The sequence below is a fragment of the Phasianus colchicus genome, chromosome 1 (assembly GCF_987193195.1).
Source record: "Phasianus colchicus chromosome 1, bPhaCol1.hap1.1, whole genome shotgun sequence".
NCBI lineage: Eukaryota > Metazoa > Chordata > Aves > Galliformes > Phasianidae > Phasianus > Phasianus colchicus.
This window is the reverse complement of record NC_143436.1, coordinates 48,651,770-48,671,559: the sequence shown is the minus strand read 5'-3', so window position 1 is coordinate 48,671,559 and position 19,790 is coordinate 48,651,770. Positions and strand designations below refer to the sequence as shown.

General features: G+C 44.5%; 1 protein-coding gene across 1 annotated transcript; it reads right to left on the bottom strand.

Annotated features, from left to right (window-relative positions):
- Positions 1–925: 925 nt before the first annotated feature.
- ERP27 (endoplasmic reticulum protein 27) lies at positions 926–19,779 on the bottom strand. Its single transcript, XM_090140638.1, has 7 exons — positions 19,294–19,779; positions 19,014–19,114; positions 16,704–16,841; positions 12,584–12,697; positions 9,158–9,283; positions 2,148–2,345; positions 926–1,459 (listed from the first exon to the last, which is right to left on the bottom strand). The coding sequence occupies exons 1-7, from the start codon at positions 19,385–19,387 to the stop codon at positions 1,415–1,417; spliced, it is 816 nt and encodes a 271-aa protein (XP_089996764.1). The 5' UTR covers positions 19,388–19,779; the 3' UTR covers positions 926–1,414.
- Positions 19,780–19,790: the final 11 nt, after the last annotated feature.

The following is a 19,790-nucleotide window of genomic DNA, read 5'->3' as shown; positions in this document are numbered from 1 at the left end:
TGGAGAAGAAGGGAGGTCAGAGCACTACAGCAGGTAAATCTGGCTGCGTAAGTGACAGAGCCTCAGGCTGATGAGAGACATCAGCCAGATCCACATGGAGGAGGCAAGAACTAATGCTGGGTTAACATCTGCCTTTCTGTTGTACACAGATCCTCCTTGCTCCTCCCTTCACTGTGGTGGTTAGCAGTTTCTTTGCACCCCCTTCAACACTTCACCTATCCCTCTGTGGTGGGCATCTGTTTTTGCCTCATTCACAGGTACAACTCCTTTCTTTTCCCAGTTTTTTGCCTTGGGCTGATCTCCAAGAAAGTGTTGAGGTTTCTCAGCTTTATGCCTCTTGGTCTCCCTATCTCAAGCCAAGTCTCTCAAGCCCCAAGAGACAATGCAGTCACTGTTTGACAGGAGCATCCATACTCCATGCCAAAGGATGCAGAGCCAACTATGAGGAAAGACCATTGCATCCATCTAATACAGCAGAACAGAGATGGCTCATACTCCTCGCCTGCAAGTCCCCATCCACTGTGTGCCAGCAGTGAGACCTCAGACATCTGAGGTCAATAAACTGACAAAAGCCTTTCCTTCTAATGCACTGTGGAAATAGTCACTACCTTGCAATTCAATTTTCTACTGCCATTCTGCCACAGCTTCCATTCCTTAATCTGCATCTCAGGCTTACTCATTTTTGCTGCATCAGCTCACACTTGCTTTACAAAGCACTGTCTGATCCCAGAAATCACTTATCCTCATGGACTTGTGGGTCACGTGTCCAGTTCCATGGGAAATGACTCTTAGCGACCGATCTGTCTGCTTAGATGTTGCAAGCAAGATGAATGCAAGATGTTGCATTCAGAAATGCAAAGGCTTTGTCTTTATGTGACAGACATGGGGAGTGGGGAATCACATACTTCCATAAAAATTCAGGATATTCACTTTCTGCTTTATTTAGTAAAATACGTGACATTAAACAACCAATCTGTTCCTAGTGTCACAATAGGCTAAATGAGCCTGCTGGATCCCAGCATGGCACCAAAAGCAAAGAGAACATGGGAGGCATCATGAGAGAAGCAGAGCTGTCAGTCTTTCTGGGAGCTAGAAGGTATATCTCTGATATTGTAATTTTGTTATATTGCTCATTGCTTCATCAGAGGTTACGTGGAATAACACTATGTACAGCAATATCAGAGCACCTGGAAAAATAAGAAAGAGAGCTGGAGCCAGCAAATCAGAAGAGAGAAGTGATTCCTAGAGAGGAAAGGCAGCAAATATGTGCATGGCATGGAGATGGGAATCCGTGACTGACTTGGCCCCTTAATCCTATTATACCAAGAATTCCTGAGCTGTGAAGCTAAGTGAACTCTTTATACACCAAGAGCAGATGGCTCCAGGCACAGCCATCATGTTTGTTGAGAAAGAGTTAGAGTTCCTCATTGAAGGCTTTCTCCTCTGGCTTGTCTTCTTCCTAAAACACAGTAAAGGCATGAAATCAAGTTTGACATCACTCAATTTCTCAGCACAGTGATAAAAAGAAACAAGCAAATTTAAATGTCTCCCTTTGTTCTCCATGTCGCTGTCCTGCCTATTCTATTTCAATTGTACAAGACAGGGTTCTGATGTACAAAGCTGCTGTGTTACAGGAAGTTGAGGTTTGACAAAGAGAGAACAATAGCACTGAATGAACATGGAGATTAAACTGTTCCACCCTTGTCTATATACCTTGTCTTTGTGGCCTTCTTGACAGATTTTCTTCTTATCCTTGCCATTGATCACTGTCTCTCTGATCCTCTCCTGACTGCTGAGAACCACCATGCCCATACTCAGTGTCCAAAAGCATCCTCCATCCAACCTCCCAGCTGCTGCGCCCAGAAAATAGATGCTTCCTTTGAGACCTTCATACAAAAGTCAATAGACTAAGTAGACTAAGACAACAGAGGTCTGTGAATAAAGAGGTTCTGGAAACACATCCATATCTGCTCTGTTCAAGATCTAGTGTTTTTTCTGATATTCAGGTGAAAATGAAAATGAGGAGGAGGTAGCAGATAGGGAATACGTTCAAGGAGCTGAAGTTATTTCCTGAAAAGCCTTGTGAGAAACAGCATCTTTCTATGAGACCCAAGCATCCTATAGCCTACACAGATGTGCTCTCTTACCTTTTGCATTTTTTGTAAGAAAGCATTACAGAAGTCCTTCACACGTTCAATGGAGACTTCATCCAGAGGCAACACATCGTGTTTCTCATCTGGTGTGTGGAATATAGCCAGGGCTGGCAGCTGGGACTTCTTCAGTTTGAAGTATGCCATCACTTGCTCATTGCTTTTCAAGTTAATGTCTACCAGAATAAAGAGAATCTGTGATATAAATAGGAGAGAAAATGTGAGCAAAGCAGAGACTGAGAGAACAGATCCTCAAACAGCCATCATAGACAGATCAACAGTAATCTTTTTTTGAATTAGAGAAAACCTAACATGCTCTGTTATAACAACACTTTCCTCTGTCACTATCTAACTGCTCCATGCACAGCATTTTTCTGTATTTCATCAAATCCATATTTACAATACAACTCAAACTGTCTGCTTATCCCTTCTTTAAAAATATATCCACAGTATGTTACAACGGCAGTCTCCTATTCTGTTCTCTTAACAGATGAAGAACAAAGATGTCTTTTAACTCAAAGGCACATGTAGAAGAAGTTGATTCCTCTATTTGCATGCTGTCAGGATAAGATGCTTAGATTTATGCAAGAGCCAGAGTGGCATGGCAAAATGGTATCTTGGTGTGTGGAAGATAAAACACAACTGCAAGAATGTGGGAGGGAAGAATAGGGCAGTTTAAACCAGCAAGGATAAGAACATGAGAGCGCAAAACACAGAGGATGAATTTAGGTCAGCTGGAGTGACTAGAAATGAAGATGCAATAATTTGGGAAATGGGAATTGTTGGCATTACAGCACTGCCCCTACCGCCAAGTTTAATGGAGAGTTGTTTAGACCTGGGGAGAGATGCCCTGGTGAGAACAGCCTACATTTTTCTGGACTCCCAAGTAGTCTTGGAGATCAAGACAAAGTTAAGGATCATAATACTGCTAGGATAATGTGACAGTGCCTATTTATCCCATGATTTCAAGAGTAAATTGCAACTGATATTTTACAGGTTGCAGTAGGAATTGGTAAAAGACTAAAATTCTAGAATCTAAAAGATTATCAATAAGGTGTTCATCTATATAAAAAAAACTTTGTTAAATTATCTGTTAATAATAAATACAAATACTACATATACATCTGATAAAGTAAATACAGCAGTTGAACAATTTAATCAATGATCTGATTAAATAGAATCCTACAGGAGTTGACATCCAAGTTAAAGAAACAAACAACCAGCTAATATGTGTCATTTTATCTTCTCTTTGAGCTGTGCAGTCTATAGGTTCTATATATTAAATGTACCTACAGACATGGGTACGACTAAATTTATACAAGAAAAAGAGGCATTTACAAAAATAACATTAATGTGACGTGAAGATGATGTGTTCAGTTCCCAGGCTGTGACTCATGTTTTTCCTTCTTTTCAATCAAGAACACTCAAGCTAGTTCAAAACTGTTTTATTCTCTAAAAATAATCTTGGTAAATTTTTACTTTTTGCCTTTACAACTTTTTACACAGGTAGATAGTGGAACGATGTGGGGAAACTATTTTAAAATAAAGGAGGAGAGATTTAGAATAGATGTTGGGGGAAGTTTTTCACTGAGAGGGTGATGAGGTGCTGGCACAGCTGCCCAGAGAGCTGTGGGTGTCCCATCTCCGGAGTCGTTCAAGGCCAGGTTGGATGGGGTCCTGGGCAGCCTGAGCTGGAGGGTGGCAGGGGTTGGTGCTGATAATCTTTGAGGCCCCTTCCAACCCAAACCATTCTATGATTCAATTATCTCATATTTTTAATTAAAATTATGTTCTTAAAAAAAAAAAAAAACGAACAAAAATATAGACATAAATGGAAACTTCCCTAGGCAATGATCTATAGGAAGAATAAGTAGGCTGATGTAAGCCTAACTGCAGTTAATCATTGTGATAAACAGCAACAACAGTTACACTGGATTTGACAGATGCACTTGCAATGTCTCTTCCAAGAGTTAACTATGTCCCAAAGGCAACAAGCTAATGAGCAGACAGGTTGTGGTTCAGAATGCTAAGTTCAGAATGCTATGTTCATCCTTTTGCAGGATAAAACACCAAACCAGAGAGCATCATAAATCCAACGGTCACAGATCTAAGAGCTGAACTCCAAGTTCTGAGCTGGAGTGGAAGGAACTGGAACAAGCCTTGTGTTTTAGGGCTCTCTTTCTAACATGCAAACTGGGATAGGCTAGTGTTGGAGGGAAGCACTTTCAGAGGGATGGTACAGGAGGTGGTATCGTATTTTCCATCAGTTTGTTCACCAAGTTTTGGTTTTCTCTGTGGAATATTCACTAGACAACAACATTTTCTTAAATCAAATGTTAAACAAGAATTTAGTTTAATAAAGACTTTGAAATACTAAGTTTGTTTGTTTGTTTGTTTGTTTTAATGGAAAAGTTCCTCCAGCTTTAAAACAGATGAGCAGCATTTTAAACGCTAATATAAATATAGGTCAACATTCTTCCCTTTATCAAGCTTCCAGCCTTTGTTAAAAATCCTCAAACTAAGAAACTATCTATGAGCATAAGAACAGAGTAAGAATAAAAGAATAAAAAGTTTGAGGATTAGAACTCCAATCAGTTCTTCTTTTCTTCCTTGCAGAAGAAAACAGTTAAAACACAAAACAGTGGGCCCCTCAACTAGAACAGCTGAGATAACATCATCCACATTTCTTGTCTTGGATATCTCTAGTGACACACATGGAGCTCACACAGCTGCAGGTTGCCAAAATACAGCACTGGGTGCACTGTGAGACACAGTGACAGTTGTGAGGCAGTCTGTAGGGTGCACTTGTGCTGAGGCCACAAGCACTGGAAGCCTGGTCTCTGCAGCAACAAGAAACCAAGCAGATTTCTGAGCACGGACATGTCCGTGATAGATCCCACCTGGTGGAACTGGCATTTTCTCATGAGGAATTTGTTTTGCTTAGAGATTCCCAGCCAGCTCTAATCATAAAGAATAAATGCGGTAACCATGGAAAATCCTACTGACCATGAGACAAGATTCACTTTGCCTAACTTCTGACATCTAAATCTTGATCTGGTCTCTGGCAGTTGTCTAGGATGAACTCTTCAATAAATGTTGACAGGCACTTCTATTACATGTATTTTAGAAGGGAATTAAGGACTGTTCTCTCCCACCAGTGCTGAAATGAGCCTAAAACCTTTGCTGAGACTACTTACCAAAGCTATAACTCACGAAAACAAATTCCATTTATGATGCCAACTGTCATATCACTGGTAGAAATCAGCTAGTTTCATCCAAAACAGAAAGTTTGTTCTCCATTTTAAACCATCCTTTTGCAATACCTGTTTTTTTTTTTCCCCGTCTGAAACGATTTTCTATGAATTTGCTTCATCTTGTATCAATCTCCTTGTGTATGTGTGTGTGTTTAAAGGCTTGCTACCAGAGGCAGTGAAGGAGCTATTGCATGCATGAGGAACTCCTAAAACAACTACCAAGACATGATGTTCTGAGAAAACAGAACACCATGCAATGCTATCTGTGCAATGTCATCTGCATTAAATTCTTTCAAAGATTTTTTTTACACTGGTGTTGTCTTAGTGTCGTGACAACTTGATACCTAGCCTGGTGCTTTTAGAACATGAAGTTCCTGGTAAATACTAAAATACAGAATGATGGTATTGTTCAAGGAATTCAGTGAAATTGAACATAGTATTGCAATGGTAGAAACGAATTTCATGTTTCTTAGTTTCTTCTCCAAGGAAGACCAACAGGAAGGATGATCAAGCCTTGTATCCAGTGTTTGACCTTGAGCTTTATGGAGCTGTTATCTTCATTTTTTCAGGAGACTGTCTAAGCAAAAATATCAAATTCTGAAGTCTGAGTCATTTCTTTCATAGTTTACTTAGTAAATCAAAGCAAAATGAAAATATTAGTCACAAACTAAAAAAAAAAAAAAAGGAAAGCTATAAAAACAACTTCATATATCTGTCAAGTGATAGAGACATTCCATATTTCCATGTTTTCCTGTTTATGGTTAACTCTAACGATAATCTCTCTCAGCTTTGGAGACATCCGTATCTGCCAATCAAAATAAAAACTGTATAAATTACTGTCTTCAAGAAAAAGGACACTGTCCTTTCCTTTTCATGGAAGAACTCTTGAAGGTCTTTCAGCAGTTTCTCAGAACTCATTTCTAAATGGCCCTACATATAAACTAAAAGGGACTTTGTGAACGTCACTGCACATATCATTTTAACATTATAAACCAAGTTATATCAGTTGCAGCAGAAACTGCTTTTATTATTCCCAGAATCACCTTACTGAAACTTCTGCAGACACTCATGAGCTACACCAAATGTCATTGTCATGTTGTACTCTGATACCACAGAAAGAAAACTGAGGATGCTTATGCTAGTTTGGCTCACTAACACTAATTCTGACATTTCCTTTCCAGTAGAAAGCTTGGATTTTTGGCAGTACTTTTCCAAATGAGTACATATTGGATTGCTGTGGGACCCTTCTAAGGACACTGGTGGGTTCCTGCAGCTGTAGCACTGAGTTCTGTCTGTTCATTGTTACTCCATTGTTTCTCAAGATCTGCTAGAAAAGTACCACATTTCTTATTATTATTATTGTCTCATTATTATTGTCTCTTGGTTACTTAGCATCATCTAATATTTGTGTTTTCCTCTCCAACATTTTATAGTCCTCAAACTGAACTATTGAATCTAGAAGAATCTCTAGATGAAAACCTGAGATTTGTCTCAGGTAGAGATGAAAAGATCATAAAACAAAGAGGAAGGGATCATAACTCAGGAAGTGCCAGGTGAATCACCTCCTCGTTATCTATTTTCTTCACTTTCTGGGCTCAATAGCATTTTCTCTTCTCTCCATAAATCCACACAACAGGCTGTATTCTTTCTCCAAGTGGTGAAGACAATGACAAGGACCCCTCTGCTCTCATAACTCAGCAGAGATGAGTGAAAGAATTGGCACCTCAAATCCTGCTTGAGAATCTTCTCAAGGCTACGTAAGTGTTCTGTGCTGTCATTGAAGAGAAGGTGGGACACACACCATGTCCCCATTCTTGCAGCACTCTGCAAGCTCTGTGCAGTGGTACATGCACAGAGGGAGCCTGAAAACCTCTTACCTGCACGGCAATGATACCTCACTCAAACCACTGGCAGCTCAAACTGCAGCACAAATAAGTCTTTCACCATCTGCCTACAGGGCATTAATTTTTCACTGGTAATTCTGAAGAAACTAAATTCCAGAATTTTGCATTAATCGACAAGATTAAGCCACAAAAAAAAAAAAAAAAAAAAAAAAAAAAAAAAGGCAATGGAGACAACTCTAAGACAACTCTAAGTCCGCATAATTGCTCTGCTTATTCTCTAGCATCTAGATCTAAGATCCAGGTGACCCAAACAGTCCTAGTCCTAGTCTTTCTTTTTTTACTGCTTTGTAAGAAGGCAGCCTGAATCATAATTTGCTTCTCAGAATGCTCATCCCATGGGAAATACAACCTAGTAGATTCTCAGTTCTTCCATCTACGTGTCTAGCAGTACCACTGCAATAAAGGGCAAATAATTAGTCAAACCCTTACACCTTTTAGCCCTGTATTTTATTTTTGCAGAAACTTCCTCTAGGCTGATTCAGGGAGAAATCTGAATTAAGATAATAATATAATAATAATAATAATAATAGAATTAAAAAAACAGATTTGGATAGCTGGTAATTCATTAATTATCTGGACTTCAGTACAACTTTTTATCCAGTGCTTTGTGAAGTACTTCTAGGAAAATCATTCCCCTTCAGTCAGATCAAAGCATGCCATATGAGTGGAAAACAGGCTGCAGCTGCATCAGCAAAGGACAGTGATGCTTAACAGTATCGCTGCTGATGAACACAGATAGTGGAGCCACTGTAACAAATATCTCACATGACAACTGGAATTTTTCAGATTGTTTTCTTTTATCAGCAAGTATCAATGAAAACAAAACACTTTTTAAGAGACCCTTTGACTTTCACACATGGTTTCTGCCCACTCTCTTGCCAATGGATGGTAGAAATGGCAAGATCCATGGAAGTCCTGTCATAAACAAATCTCAAGACATTTGAGGGTGTGTGGTTCTGAGGAGGCCTCTCCAACTGAAGATGAGAGTATACTTGAATTTCAATCTTCTCCTTCAGTACAGCAAACAGATGCATGCAGATGTTCTTGTTCTCAAACCCCAACTCTTTCCAACTCCACGTTTCTCCCAGAAAAATCCTTTCCACTGCCACTCATCTCAGCCTTCTCTGATGCTTTGATCCCCTGTCCTAAATGTCTGCCTGTTGCTTCCAATTCCTTTTTGCTTGCTAGTTCCTTTCTCTGTTCCCTGGACCAAAATCCCCTGTAATCCAGCTACTGGCGTAGAATCGGCCATAAGAAGATTTACTGCTTGGAGAGCTCAGTCCACACAGGAGTGGGAAGTTGAAGAAATTTCTCTGAAAGACCCCATCTACCCCACCATCTTGCTGTGGGAAATCAGAAAAAAAAACATCCTCAATTCCTTTAAAATAGCCACTTCCTCAGGAACCAACCAGAAGGCTAAGTGTTAAGAAGAACTGCAACATTAACTGCTGTCTGGTCACTTATATAATGTTCTTTGGCATCTCGCAAGCTGTATGTACAAGATCACCTCTCATAACAGTGGAATGTGACCATTGCTGGGCTGAAGTGCAACAGCTGTTTGTCATCTCCCAGTGGAAGGGAACAAAACTGGCCTATAAGCAAGGAAGTACACAGTGTTCCACTGTGAGAATGGGGAAGCGGGATACAAAAGTTATTCCCCCTTGGAGGTAAACTGGCAAAAGGTGAACAGATCCAACTTCTCCATTTAATTATCCAGATAATCATCTTTTTCTCCCACTTGGTCACTGGTTCCCTAACACACAGAACAGGACATGATGCCCTCTATTTCCATGGAAGTAATCACTGTCTTTCCTTTTTGCTCTCCCAAGACTCTCCTCTTTGGACTTACCTTACCCTCAAAGAGCTCCGCTGCTGCACGATATCTGCGCATTTGCTCAGGGTGCTCTGGGGACTTCTTGTCTGTGAACAGGAGGAGGTGGAGCAGGAGAGAACTGTGCAGCACACCTACTGCTGTCTGCAAAAAATACGACCACCAAAACAGAGAGAGAAACACACAAAGAGACATTCAGCGTACATCGGATGCACTGCCAGAATGGCATCAACTCCTATGCCTAAGCTGAGACTTCTTTGCAAATCAGTCCAATAAGCAGGACAAGTTCTTTCAAAGCAGGAGGCACCTAATCTGGGTTCTTTGTGGAAACACTTAACCTCTTGGTTTCACTTATTCCTGAGCCAAGAGTCTGCAGATGACAAGGGCTCCTCACTTGCCTTGGGATGGCCAGTGACCAGGCAGGAAGACTATCTGTTCAGAGCAAGCTGATGGCTGGAAGGGCAAGGAATTGGAGAGGGAAGGCCTGAAAACACTCAGTATAATAAGAGGAGACTCAGGGGAGACCTTATCACACTCTGCAATGATGTGAAGTTGCACCAGGGGAGGTTCAGCTTGGATATTTGGAAAAAATTCTCCAAAAAAGTAGTCGGGCACTGGAACAAGCTGCCCAGGGTGTGGTGGAATCAATGTCCCCGGAGGTTTTCAAGAAACATGTAGCTGTGGAACTGAGGAACATAGTGGACAGTGTTGGTGGTAGGTGGATGGTTGGGCTAGATGATCAAAGATGTCTTTTCCAGCCTTAATGATTCTGATTGTATGATTCCATGGTAATGATGCCCTGAATTGCTGAGATCCAGCACCTGGCTGAATTGGGAACAAGCAAGTGGGAAGGGTTTGTGGTGCCAGGGTTGGTGTGTCATCTTATTTCCTTTCCTCAGCACTGCACTGTGTTTTGGATGAGGGTGAGTCCAAAGCTCCACTTCAGCAACCCAAGGGGCTGGGCAGTCCAAAGTGCTTTGGGTTAAGACTACCTCCAGAGCTCTGCTTTGGAGTGGAGAGAGGACTGCAGCAGCCCTGGGAAGGGGCTGAGCAGGCTGCACACAATTGCCCTTTGTGAGGAGGAGGGGCTGGCAGTGCTCAGGAAGCCCATGTGCAACCTCCAGGTATTCACTGCTCCTCATCCCACCTCTCCTCCCACCTGTTCCAGGCAAAGCACCTCTCCCTCAAATCAAACAGGAATGGGGCTGTGCTCCAGCTGACCTGCTGCATCCCCACACGCAGCCAAAACCACGCAAGCCATAGAGATTCATAGAGGGAAGCCAGCACTTCCCCAGAGGAGGAGACCGGGAGTAACAGAGACAGGGTCAGAGAGTGCACGTCTGCACCACAAAGCATCTTTTTCTGGTGACTGGGATTTTCTCCTTTCCCTAATGCTTCTCAGACTTTTCGTATCCCTTAGCTTCTCTGTAGCATGCAGGTGGGGCAGGGCAGAGCAGAGGGAACACAGAGCGTCAGAAGACCTGATGGAAAAGAACAGGGCTAGAGGTGAGGGTGAAGCCAGGCAGCACCAAGAGCCATGTGGCTGTGGGGGCATGGCTGGAGCAGCAGTTCAGTGGCACACAAAGATGTATCTGTCCACACAGACTTTCGCAAGAGATTTGCATAGCTTAGCATCATGGCTGGATTGCATCACACTCTCCTGGGAAGTACACAGCTAAGTGTTGCCTAAAAATGCCTGAAGTATGTGGGAGAAATAGTTAGGGCCCCGGGACAGGGAGAGAAACTCTTGGCAGTGCTTGATTTGATCCCTGTTATCCAAGCCTTTGCTGACCTGCAGCATTCTTAGATATAAACAGCATATGCACTGGGAATAAATATTTATTTAAAAAAAAAAAAAAAAAAAAAAAACGACAAGCTATTTTAGCAGAGCTGGAAGGGCTTCAAGCCTTGGACAGCAGGAGGCACTATTAATTGCAGCACCTTGGTAGTGCTCCAGAGTGTCAAGAGGAAAAAAAAAAAAAAAGACAAAACACCACATGTACTGCAAGCCAGGCTGGAAAGAATGGCTGAAAAGCTCAGGAGCTCCAGGTCTGAAAGGCAGTCTGGATGCCAAATGGCACACTGTGGAGAAGAAACTCATAGAGAGAGAGCTACAGTCTGATGAACTACCAAGGGATGCAGTGAAGGCCACAAGGATTCAGAAGGCCAGGATTTTTATGAAGATAATAAGAACATCCGCACTGTCACTTCTGGGCTGTTCTTGAAGAGTTGTCAGGACAGTGGGGCAGGATATAGCTTTTCTGTTCTAGGAAATGTTCTGTGATTTTGAAATGTTTTTCATATCCCTTCTCAAAAGAAAAAAGATAAATCTGGATTTTAATGATTATTAAAAAAAAAAATAGAAGAAAAAAAAGATTCTACAGTATTTCACTTCAGAAACAAAATGCTGCATTTCCAAAACAAAATGCTCTCCCAAAATAGCATGCTGAACCTGAACTGGGGAATGTGCCAGTCCTCTTAGCTGATGTTTGGCATCTGTTTGAAAAGATACAACTTAGAAACTGGTCAGGCCATCCTCCTTTGATTATACTGAGCATGATCAGCACTGCTAGAGCTATTCAGAAGACACTGTTAGCAATGACAGTCTCAGCCTTGCAGTCAGCTGGACTTATAAAACTCACTGGCTCCATAGCAAGCATCCCAGTGAACTGCCAGCATTTCAGGGCTGCACAGGGCAATGGGCACTGCCCCAGGTGCCAGAGTTCAAGAAGCATCTGGACAGTGCTCTCAGGCATACAGTCTGATTTTCAGGTTGTCCTGTGTTGGAGCCAAGAGTTGGACCTGCGCATCCTTACGGGTCCCTTCCAGATCAGGATATTCTATGACTCTGATTCTATGATTCTATGATCCTATGTCTGATTTTTTTGTTGTTGTTGTTGAGTTGACAAACAATGGGGTGAAGGATGGAGGGGATGGGAAAATTTTTGTTTGGGAAGTTTCCTACCAGCTTTTGAATATGCTTTGAATAGCCAGACATATGTTGAGCCCACTTTTCTGGGTGATGAAGAAAAGCCTGCTCCTAGGAGCAGTCGCTTAGATTTCCATGTTTCTTGATGTTTCTCAGCCAAGGAGAGGGGATCCTGGCCGAGCAAGATCTGCAGGCATGGTACAACATGACAAATGCCAAAGGGAAGAAGCAGCATGGTAAGAAATGCAGATCTTTGCCCACCAATGCCTCAAAGCTACTGGGAGATCAGAAGAACTGCCACCTGTCCTCTCTCCATCCCACTTGTCTAATCCAATGCAATATCTGCTCCCACGCCATTCAGCTGCAGCAAAGATATGCATGGGCTTCCCCCAACTCCATCTACACCACTGTGGCAACCCCTGCACACATCCTCATGCATAAACACTTGAGCCAGAGGAGGCAGGTATGGAGGAGGCCAGGTGCTGGGGTGAGGGCAGCGAGGAGCTGCTAATTACCGTAGGGTTGTACTCTGTCACCAGGCGGAGCTCATTCATTCGAATGAAACGACTCATCTTATCGGCATCAATTTCTTCTTTGTCCATATCCATGTCTCTCCGGTCTTTGTCTGCCTGAAGACATGCAAAGATACCACAGGTCACAGCTGTCCCCTCCTTGTATCCTTCAGAGCTGCTGACGGCACTCACTCACAGAGACACCCACGCCCCAGGACACCATCTTTGTCTTCTTTCCAGAATGAAATCGCCATTTCTTGAGGTCAAGAGCCATTAGACCTACAGAGATCTGCACGTACTTCAACATAAGGATCTTCCACCCTCCCTCAGTCTCCCAAGGACAAGGCAAACTCATGGCACATGAGAAATCACTGAGAACAAGACGTCCTATCATTATCTGCTCCTACTGCACTGGAGACAGGGAAGATTAGCCAATAAACTAATCTAGGAGTTGTGGGAAGAGATCATTAACATAGCCTAATTCCTTGCATCAATTTTGGCTTTGTATTCCTCTTTAAAATCTTCATCTGCTTATTCTATTTCTTCTACAAGTAATAAACATTGGCATGGACCTGTATGGATTTCCTGGAAACATTGTGCAAGCAGGAAATCTCTCCAATAAAAAGAGGATTTTTTTCCAGTACAGCAGAAAAAAAATAAAAATAAAAATCAAGCACAGCACATTTTAGCTTTAGAGGAAAATCCATCCTGCCACACATCTTCCCACACTCACCCCCTCTCACCCCCAAGATGTAATTTTATTGAGGTTTGCTTGACTTGGTAAATAGGAAAAAAAAAGAGCAGTCAAACATCAAATAAAAGCTAAACCAGCCAACAGGGCATAGTTGCTGTATGGTACCACTGCAAGAGATGAATGAGTTGAGCCACGGGCGTGCTAGGCTGCGACAACCAGTGGGATCAAAGTTTGGGACTTGAAGACTTTTCATACTTGTGTTGAATGAGGTTCTCAGAGCTGAGGAAATGTCCACATGCACACCCCGGATTTTATCCTCTGCATCTGTACAACCTCTGAAAACACTTGTGTTAGTTTTTCCAGCAGTGTGCAGACATCTAACAACATTTTTTGCTTTCCTGTGGTCGTTAGCAAGGTCTTTGATCTGGTAGGGGGCCATTGGGTCTGGTAACCCAAACTGGTGTTTTTCAGCCAGTGCAGCATGATTTCTCTCACAGATTTGCCCCAGCATAAAGTGAAAGGGTGGCTCTACTCTAGTGAATGGGATCAGGTCAGTGCAACACCTGAGCGGGTGAGATCAGAGAGGCTTTGGGAACCAATCAAAGCACAGAAAACTTTCTCTTAACTTTAGTGGACTTCTGCAAACACCTGGTTTTCATCTAGGGGTAAAAATATCCTTGACGTGCTGTCAGCATTTAGGATTCCAAGAAAAAAAGGTTGAAAATAGTCTACATCTAATAGTTGAAGCTCTGGCCAAAATGTCTTCATCGCTCTTTATAATTAGCTTATTCACATCTGTTAGTTATGTCCTTTTTAGATCTGTCAGGCTAGATTCTTCAATACAATAAATTAGCTTTGCTCCACTATGCACAAAAAAGTTTCAGCAGTTGACAGCAGACCATCCTACTACCATAATTATAAATTTCTAAGCATTGTGTGTGTTTCATGCCATGCAAAAACAAGGAAGGATGAGTTTATGCCTCTGATTCACTGCTATCCTGGTCACCCATCTTCGTATTCTTCAAATGAGTATTTGATTCTAAGTTCCCATCTCAGTTCTTTTTACTTTTATTTCTTAGCTCTGACTCCTTACTCCTACACAGTATTCAGAATAAAAGGAAAAATAATGTCTGAATAACTTAAATTTCAGAAAAATAACTTAAATTTAAGAAAATAGACAAAAGAATTGCCAACCTCATTTTAACCTAGCTAGTGCCATTGTTTCTTGATTTTTTTCCTTATTAAATAAGAATTCAGCTGTAAAAATTGAACCGTGAATTTTCCATAGAATACAAATTCCAACAATCCAAACTTTCTTTTATCAAACACTGTCCCAATGCAGTATTCAATGCTCACTATCTGCCACAGAGTAAAAACAAAGGATCTTTTCAGTGTTTCTGGAAGAAAATCATCATACCCAAGAACCGAAACTGAGGTGGGTGTTACTTCAAATCGGAATTGCAACATTGCACCAGGGGAGATTCAGGTTGGATGTTAGGAAACATTCTTCCTGGAAGAGTGGTCATGCACTGGAATGAGCTGCCCAGGAGAGTGGTGGAGTCACCACTCCTGGAGATGTTCAAGAAATGTTTAGATGTTGTACTAAGGGGCATGATTTAGTGGCGACATATCGGTGGTAGTTGGATGGTTGGACTGGAAGATCTTCGAGATCTTTTCCAACCTTGGTGATTCTATGATCTGTGCATGGCAAATAAAAAGTTAAAGGAAAGGATTTGTCTACTTATTTCTCACTCGTAGATCATTCTCCTTGCACTATTTGGATTATACTGGTGGTAAACATGGTGCAGGAACAGATGAAAAAGAACGGAACAAATGGGCTTTATGTAACCTTTGTGAAACTCAGACCTAGAACTTGACGAAGGCACCACATGCAGTTTCTGTAGCGTACAGAACCAGCCAGTGTGCTTAGAGCTTTTGTAACACTGCACTTTGTAGATATCTTGCACTTTTAAGATATCTTGCACTTCTTAGGGCCCCTCTCCTCTGATGCACCTCTCTCCCCTGTTTTCAAGTCCAATCCCAGGAAACTGATACGGCTGCTCTTGGCTTTTGGTGGTATTCTTGCAGTAAGTACATGGCCCTTCAAAAAACCCTTCAAAAGATCATCTTCTTATATTTCAGTAGGAATACCTTTAATTTCAGAACAAGACAGCTATGACTGCAGTCAAAATTATTTGAGCTTGCACAGCATCCATCCCTCACAAACTGCAAAGTAGTACCTCGAGTGCTGTGCTTAGTTTTGGACCCTTCACTGCAAAAAAGACATTGAGGAGTTGGAGCATGTCCAGAGAAGGAGCTGTGAGGGATCTGGAGCACAAGTGTGATGGGGAGTGGGACTGTTCAGTTTGGAGAAAAGGAAATTCAGGGGAGACCTTATTACTCTCTACAACAATCTGAAAGGAGGTTGTAGCAAGATGGGAGTCACCCTCTTCTTCTGGGTAACAGCAATAGAATGAGAGGTGATAACCTCAAGTTGTTCCAGGGGAGGTTCATGTTGGATATTAGGGAAAATTTCTTAGAATTACAGAATCGCAGAATCTAGAACTGCAGGAGTTGGAAGGGACCTCAAGAGATCACTGAGCCCAACCCCCCTGCTAAAGGATGTTCCCTACAGTAGGTCGCACAAGTAGGCATCCAAACGGATCTTTAATATCTCCATTGAAGAAAACTCCACAATCTCTCTGGACAACCTATTCCAGTGGTCTGTCACCCTTACGATAAAGAAGTTCTTCCATGTGCTTGTATGGAACTTCCTATGTTCAAGTTTTAGGCCGCTACTCCATGTCCCGTCACTACCAGACACTGGTCATTTTGGCCACAAGGGCACATTGCCCTTGATAGAGTGGTGCAGCAGTGGCACAGGCTGCCCAGGGAGGTGGTAGAGTCACCGTCCCTGGAGGTATTCAAGAGCCATGTGGATGTGGCACTGAGGTACGTGGTCAGTGGGCACGGTGGGGATGGGCTGATGGTTGGGCTAGGTGATCTTAGTGGTATTTTCCAACCGTAACGATTCTGTGATTCTATGATTATTAATGGGCCCACGCCTAAAGAACAGCTCACCAAACCACAGTGTTAGACTTAAGAGGGATCTACTGTTGGGGATTTCATTTGGTGGCACGGCATCTGTCGCTGCAGAGCCCCGCTACGCCTATGGTTTCAGCCCTGATGGAAAAATTGGGCATGCACGGAGCCAGCTTAGCCCGCCTGAAGTGAGCTTGGCAAGATGTGATTTCCTGCTGTGTTGATTCACTGTAACACAGCCGGGAGATGCCTTCCATGTGCCTCAGGAGCCTTTCCAAAGCCACGGGAACCCCATCCAAGTCACGCCGCACTCCGTGCGAGCCACTCAGAACACAGCCCCCATTCTTTGTAAAGAACCTCGTTCCGAGCGCCACGCCGCGCACGCACCTTGCGGAACAGCGTGAGGGTGGCCGCCGTCACGCCGTAGTGCTCCCGCACCGCGGAGCTGCTGCTGAGCGCGAAGGGCACCTCCGGGATCCGCGCGGCCGCCAGGCGGAGCTGCGACACCTCGGGGCTCTCCGGCTCCTGCGGGCGCAGGGATAGAGGGCGGTCAGAGCGGCGCCCCGCCGGCGTAAGGGCGACACCTACCGGCCGCCCCCGGGAGCCGCCCGCGGGGCGCTTCGCTCCGCCATTTCCCGCAGCTGCGGGCGAGCGGCCTTCCTCTTCGTCTTCCTCCCGGCGCTGGGAGCCGCGGGGCTGCAGCGTGGCCCCTGTGCTCTCAGAAGCTCTCAGAAAGGAGGGGAGAAAGTGAGAACCCAGGTGTAACCCTTATGTATATACACGTACAGACGTGCATGCTATGTGCATTATATACATAGATCATTTTTAAGACAGTCTTGATTCAGGAGGCTGTTAAAATTGTTAAATACCTCGGGCTTACCACATCTAGTGAGAGCATTAGCTCCAGCCTGAGGCTGCATTAACACATGCCTTCCTGTTCCCATTCCTAACTTCTCTTCTGAGGGATGTATTTTTGATACTTTTTAGATTGAAATTCTCGAGACACAGTCTCTGCTTGGAAGCTGTTTTGTTTTTCTTTTCATTTTGAACTGTCAGCTCAGCTGTTTGCGGGCCCAGAGAGAACAGAAAACAAAATTCCTTCTTCAGTGAAAGGAAAACAGTTCTTGTGACCTGTTTTGGAAATGCCAGCGTGTCGACATGGCTGTGGTGATTGCATTAAGGCATGGTGTGGGAATTTGCTTTGTTTTGGAGCATTCCTATGAAGGATGGGTTTGATCTGGCTGAACAGGCCCTGTTCTCACACAGCACACGGAGCAGCATGCTGTTTTTCCATCGTGGCATGCAGTTCCCAGCTCATTACGGGCGCAGCTTGCTGACCTGTGCGCTGCAGTGAGATGAAAGGCTGCAGCAGAGAAATGATTTATGGTGAGCAGAGAACGCAGGCATTATGTGGATGAATATACTCTTGGGCAGAGAGCCAAGACAAGGCCTCATGGCACTCATAGGTCCTTATCTGCTGCTTAAACACAGCCCTGCTGTGCTTCACACACTGAACACATGCCAGGCTGCTGGCTGCTGCCCCGTGCTCCTGGCAGCCAGGACTGTCCCCACACTTCAGGACGGCACACTCAGCCCTCCCTGCCCTAGCACCTTGTGCTGCCCAGACCCGTGCTGATAAATGAAACTACGCCATGGGAGGGAGGCAGAGGTGGCATGGGGTACTGGTGGCACAAAACTCTGCCCACAGGAGGTCCCAGCCCGGTCATAACCCCAGCCAGCTGCCCCAGAGAAGGAGACAGCTGAGCCTCTCTGGCCTGTAGGGCTACGGTGCTGCCAGAGAGGCCCCCAAGGAACTCTGTATGCCTGCAGGCCCCAGCCCCAGGCAGCTAGTGCTCTGTGATCAGTGTTTAGCAAGGCCCTGGGGCAAAGGCCTCCAGCATGCACACACTTATTGCTACAGAAGCATCAGTCCTCACTCTGCAGTGCACTCTGCTGCAAGATGTCATTGCCTTACCCCACTCACATAATCCCTCTAAGTCTGCTCTATAGCCCCAGGACTAGAACAGGAGGAGGACGGAGCTTGCAGAAAGAAGTTAGTTTGGGAAGGATTAAGTCTTCTCTGGCATAAGCAGTGCATGCAGTCCAGAGTTCAAGTAGCAGGAAAAAGGGGCAAGCGGCACATGCACAAATCAGTCACTCTGACGTCTGATTTCAATTGAATTTGGTCATGGAGAGGCACAGATCTCAAGGGTATCAACTCTGGGGAACGAAGCAGGCAGAGGGACCGTGCCGCTGTTCTCCCTAAGAGAAAACTGAGCTTAAGCCCAAATCCTCTCAGACAGGATCCCCACCATCACTGCTCCCCGGGGCCCAGCTTCCCCAGCCCTGTCATGCAGGCAGTGCCTCGCTCTGCCACCAATGACCAAAGCCAACAACCAGTGTTCCCACTCATCTCGTGCTGCACTCAGTTTCTCTGCCACCCACATTCCCCTTTTCCTTCCCCTGCAGCATTTTTCTTTCTCACACTTCAGGCTCCTACCAACAGCCTCACATCCTCCCCTTGCTTCATTTCCCACTCCATGCATCCCTCACTTCATGCCTTCAAGTCTATCACAATCCTAGCATCTCTCCATGGCAGGAGCCACTGCATGAAGGTATATGAAGGGCCCCATGCAGCCCTGCTGTCCCACCAGAGATAGGGCTCCACCTGTCAGAGGGGATTTGCTGCCAACACACCTGGAAGAACCCAACAACTGCCACCTCCGCACCACTGATGAAGGCTTCCACGTCTGCGATGTCATTCAGTAGGACAAGTTTCCCTGCATCTCCTTCCGTGCCTGAAGAGAAAAGGTCAGAATTGGACCAAGGGTACAGAAGAGCAGCTCTGAGGCTCCCACACACACCCATGTGGGCATCTCACCCCTTACATGCTCCCCCCATATCTCTCCCACCAGCTCGATGCACAGCTTGCACAGCACACCCTGGGTGAGGAGGAGGACTGGGAAGGCTCACTTACTGTGGGATGCAGAGCTGTTGTCTTCAGCACAGCCTGCTGGGGAGCTCCCGGCTAGGAGGATAACAAAGAGACATGGGAAGACAGAGGTGCCCATAGTGCCTGCTTGCCTTCTCTTCACCTTGTTCCACACCTCTCCTTGGCAAGCGACACGTCATCTGCTTCTGGGGCTCGCAGTCACTCCCGTGTGATGGGAAAGGAGCAGCTGGCCGGGGCAAAACTTCCAGCTCCTGAGATAACTGTTTGGCTGGGAGAAAGCCCTGGGCCTCCCTGCTGCACAGGCGTCAGCCTTGGATAAACTCACCAACGCTGTTGCTGGTGTGCCCTCACACACAGTGTTGGGCATCTCAGCTGCACCCACTGCGTAGAGGGTTCTCCTCCACTTCCCTGGGCACTGGGTCCCACAGATGCTCCTGTGCACTTGCTCAGTCAGTGGGACATGCAGTCCTGCATCTCCTCTGGTGGATGAGAACAGTTGCCATGGGAAATGTTAAACATGA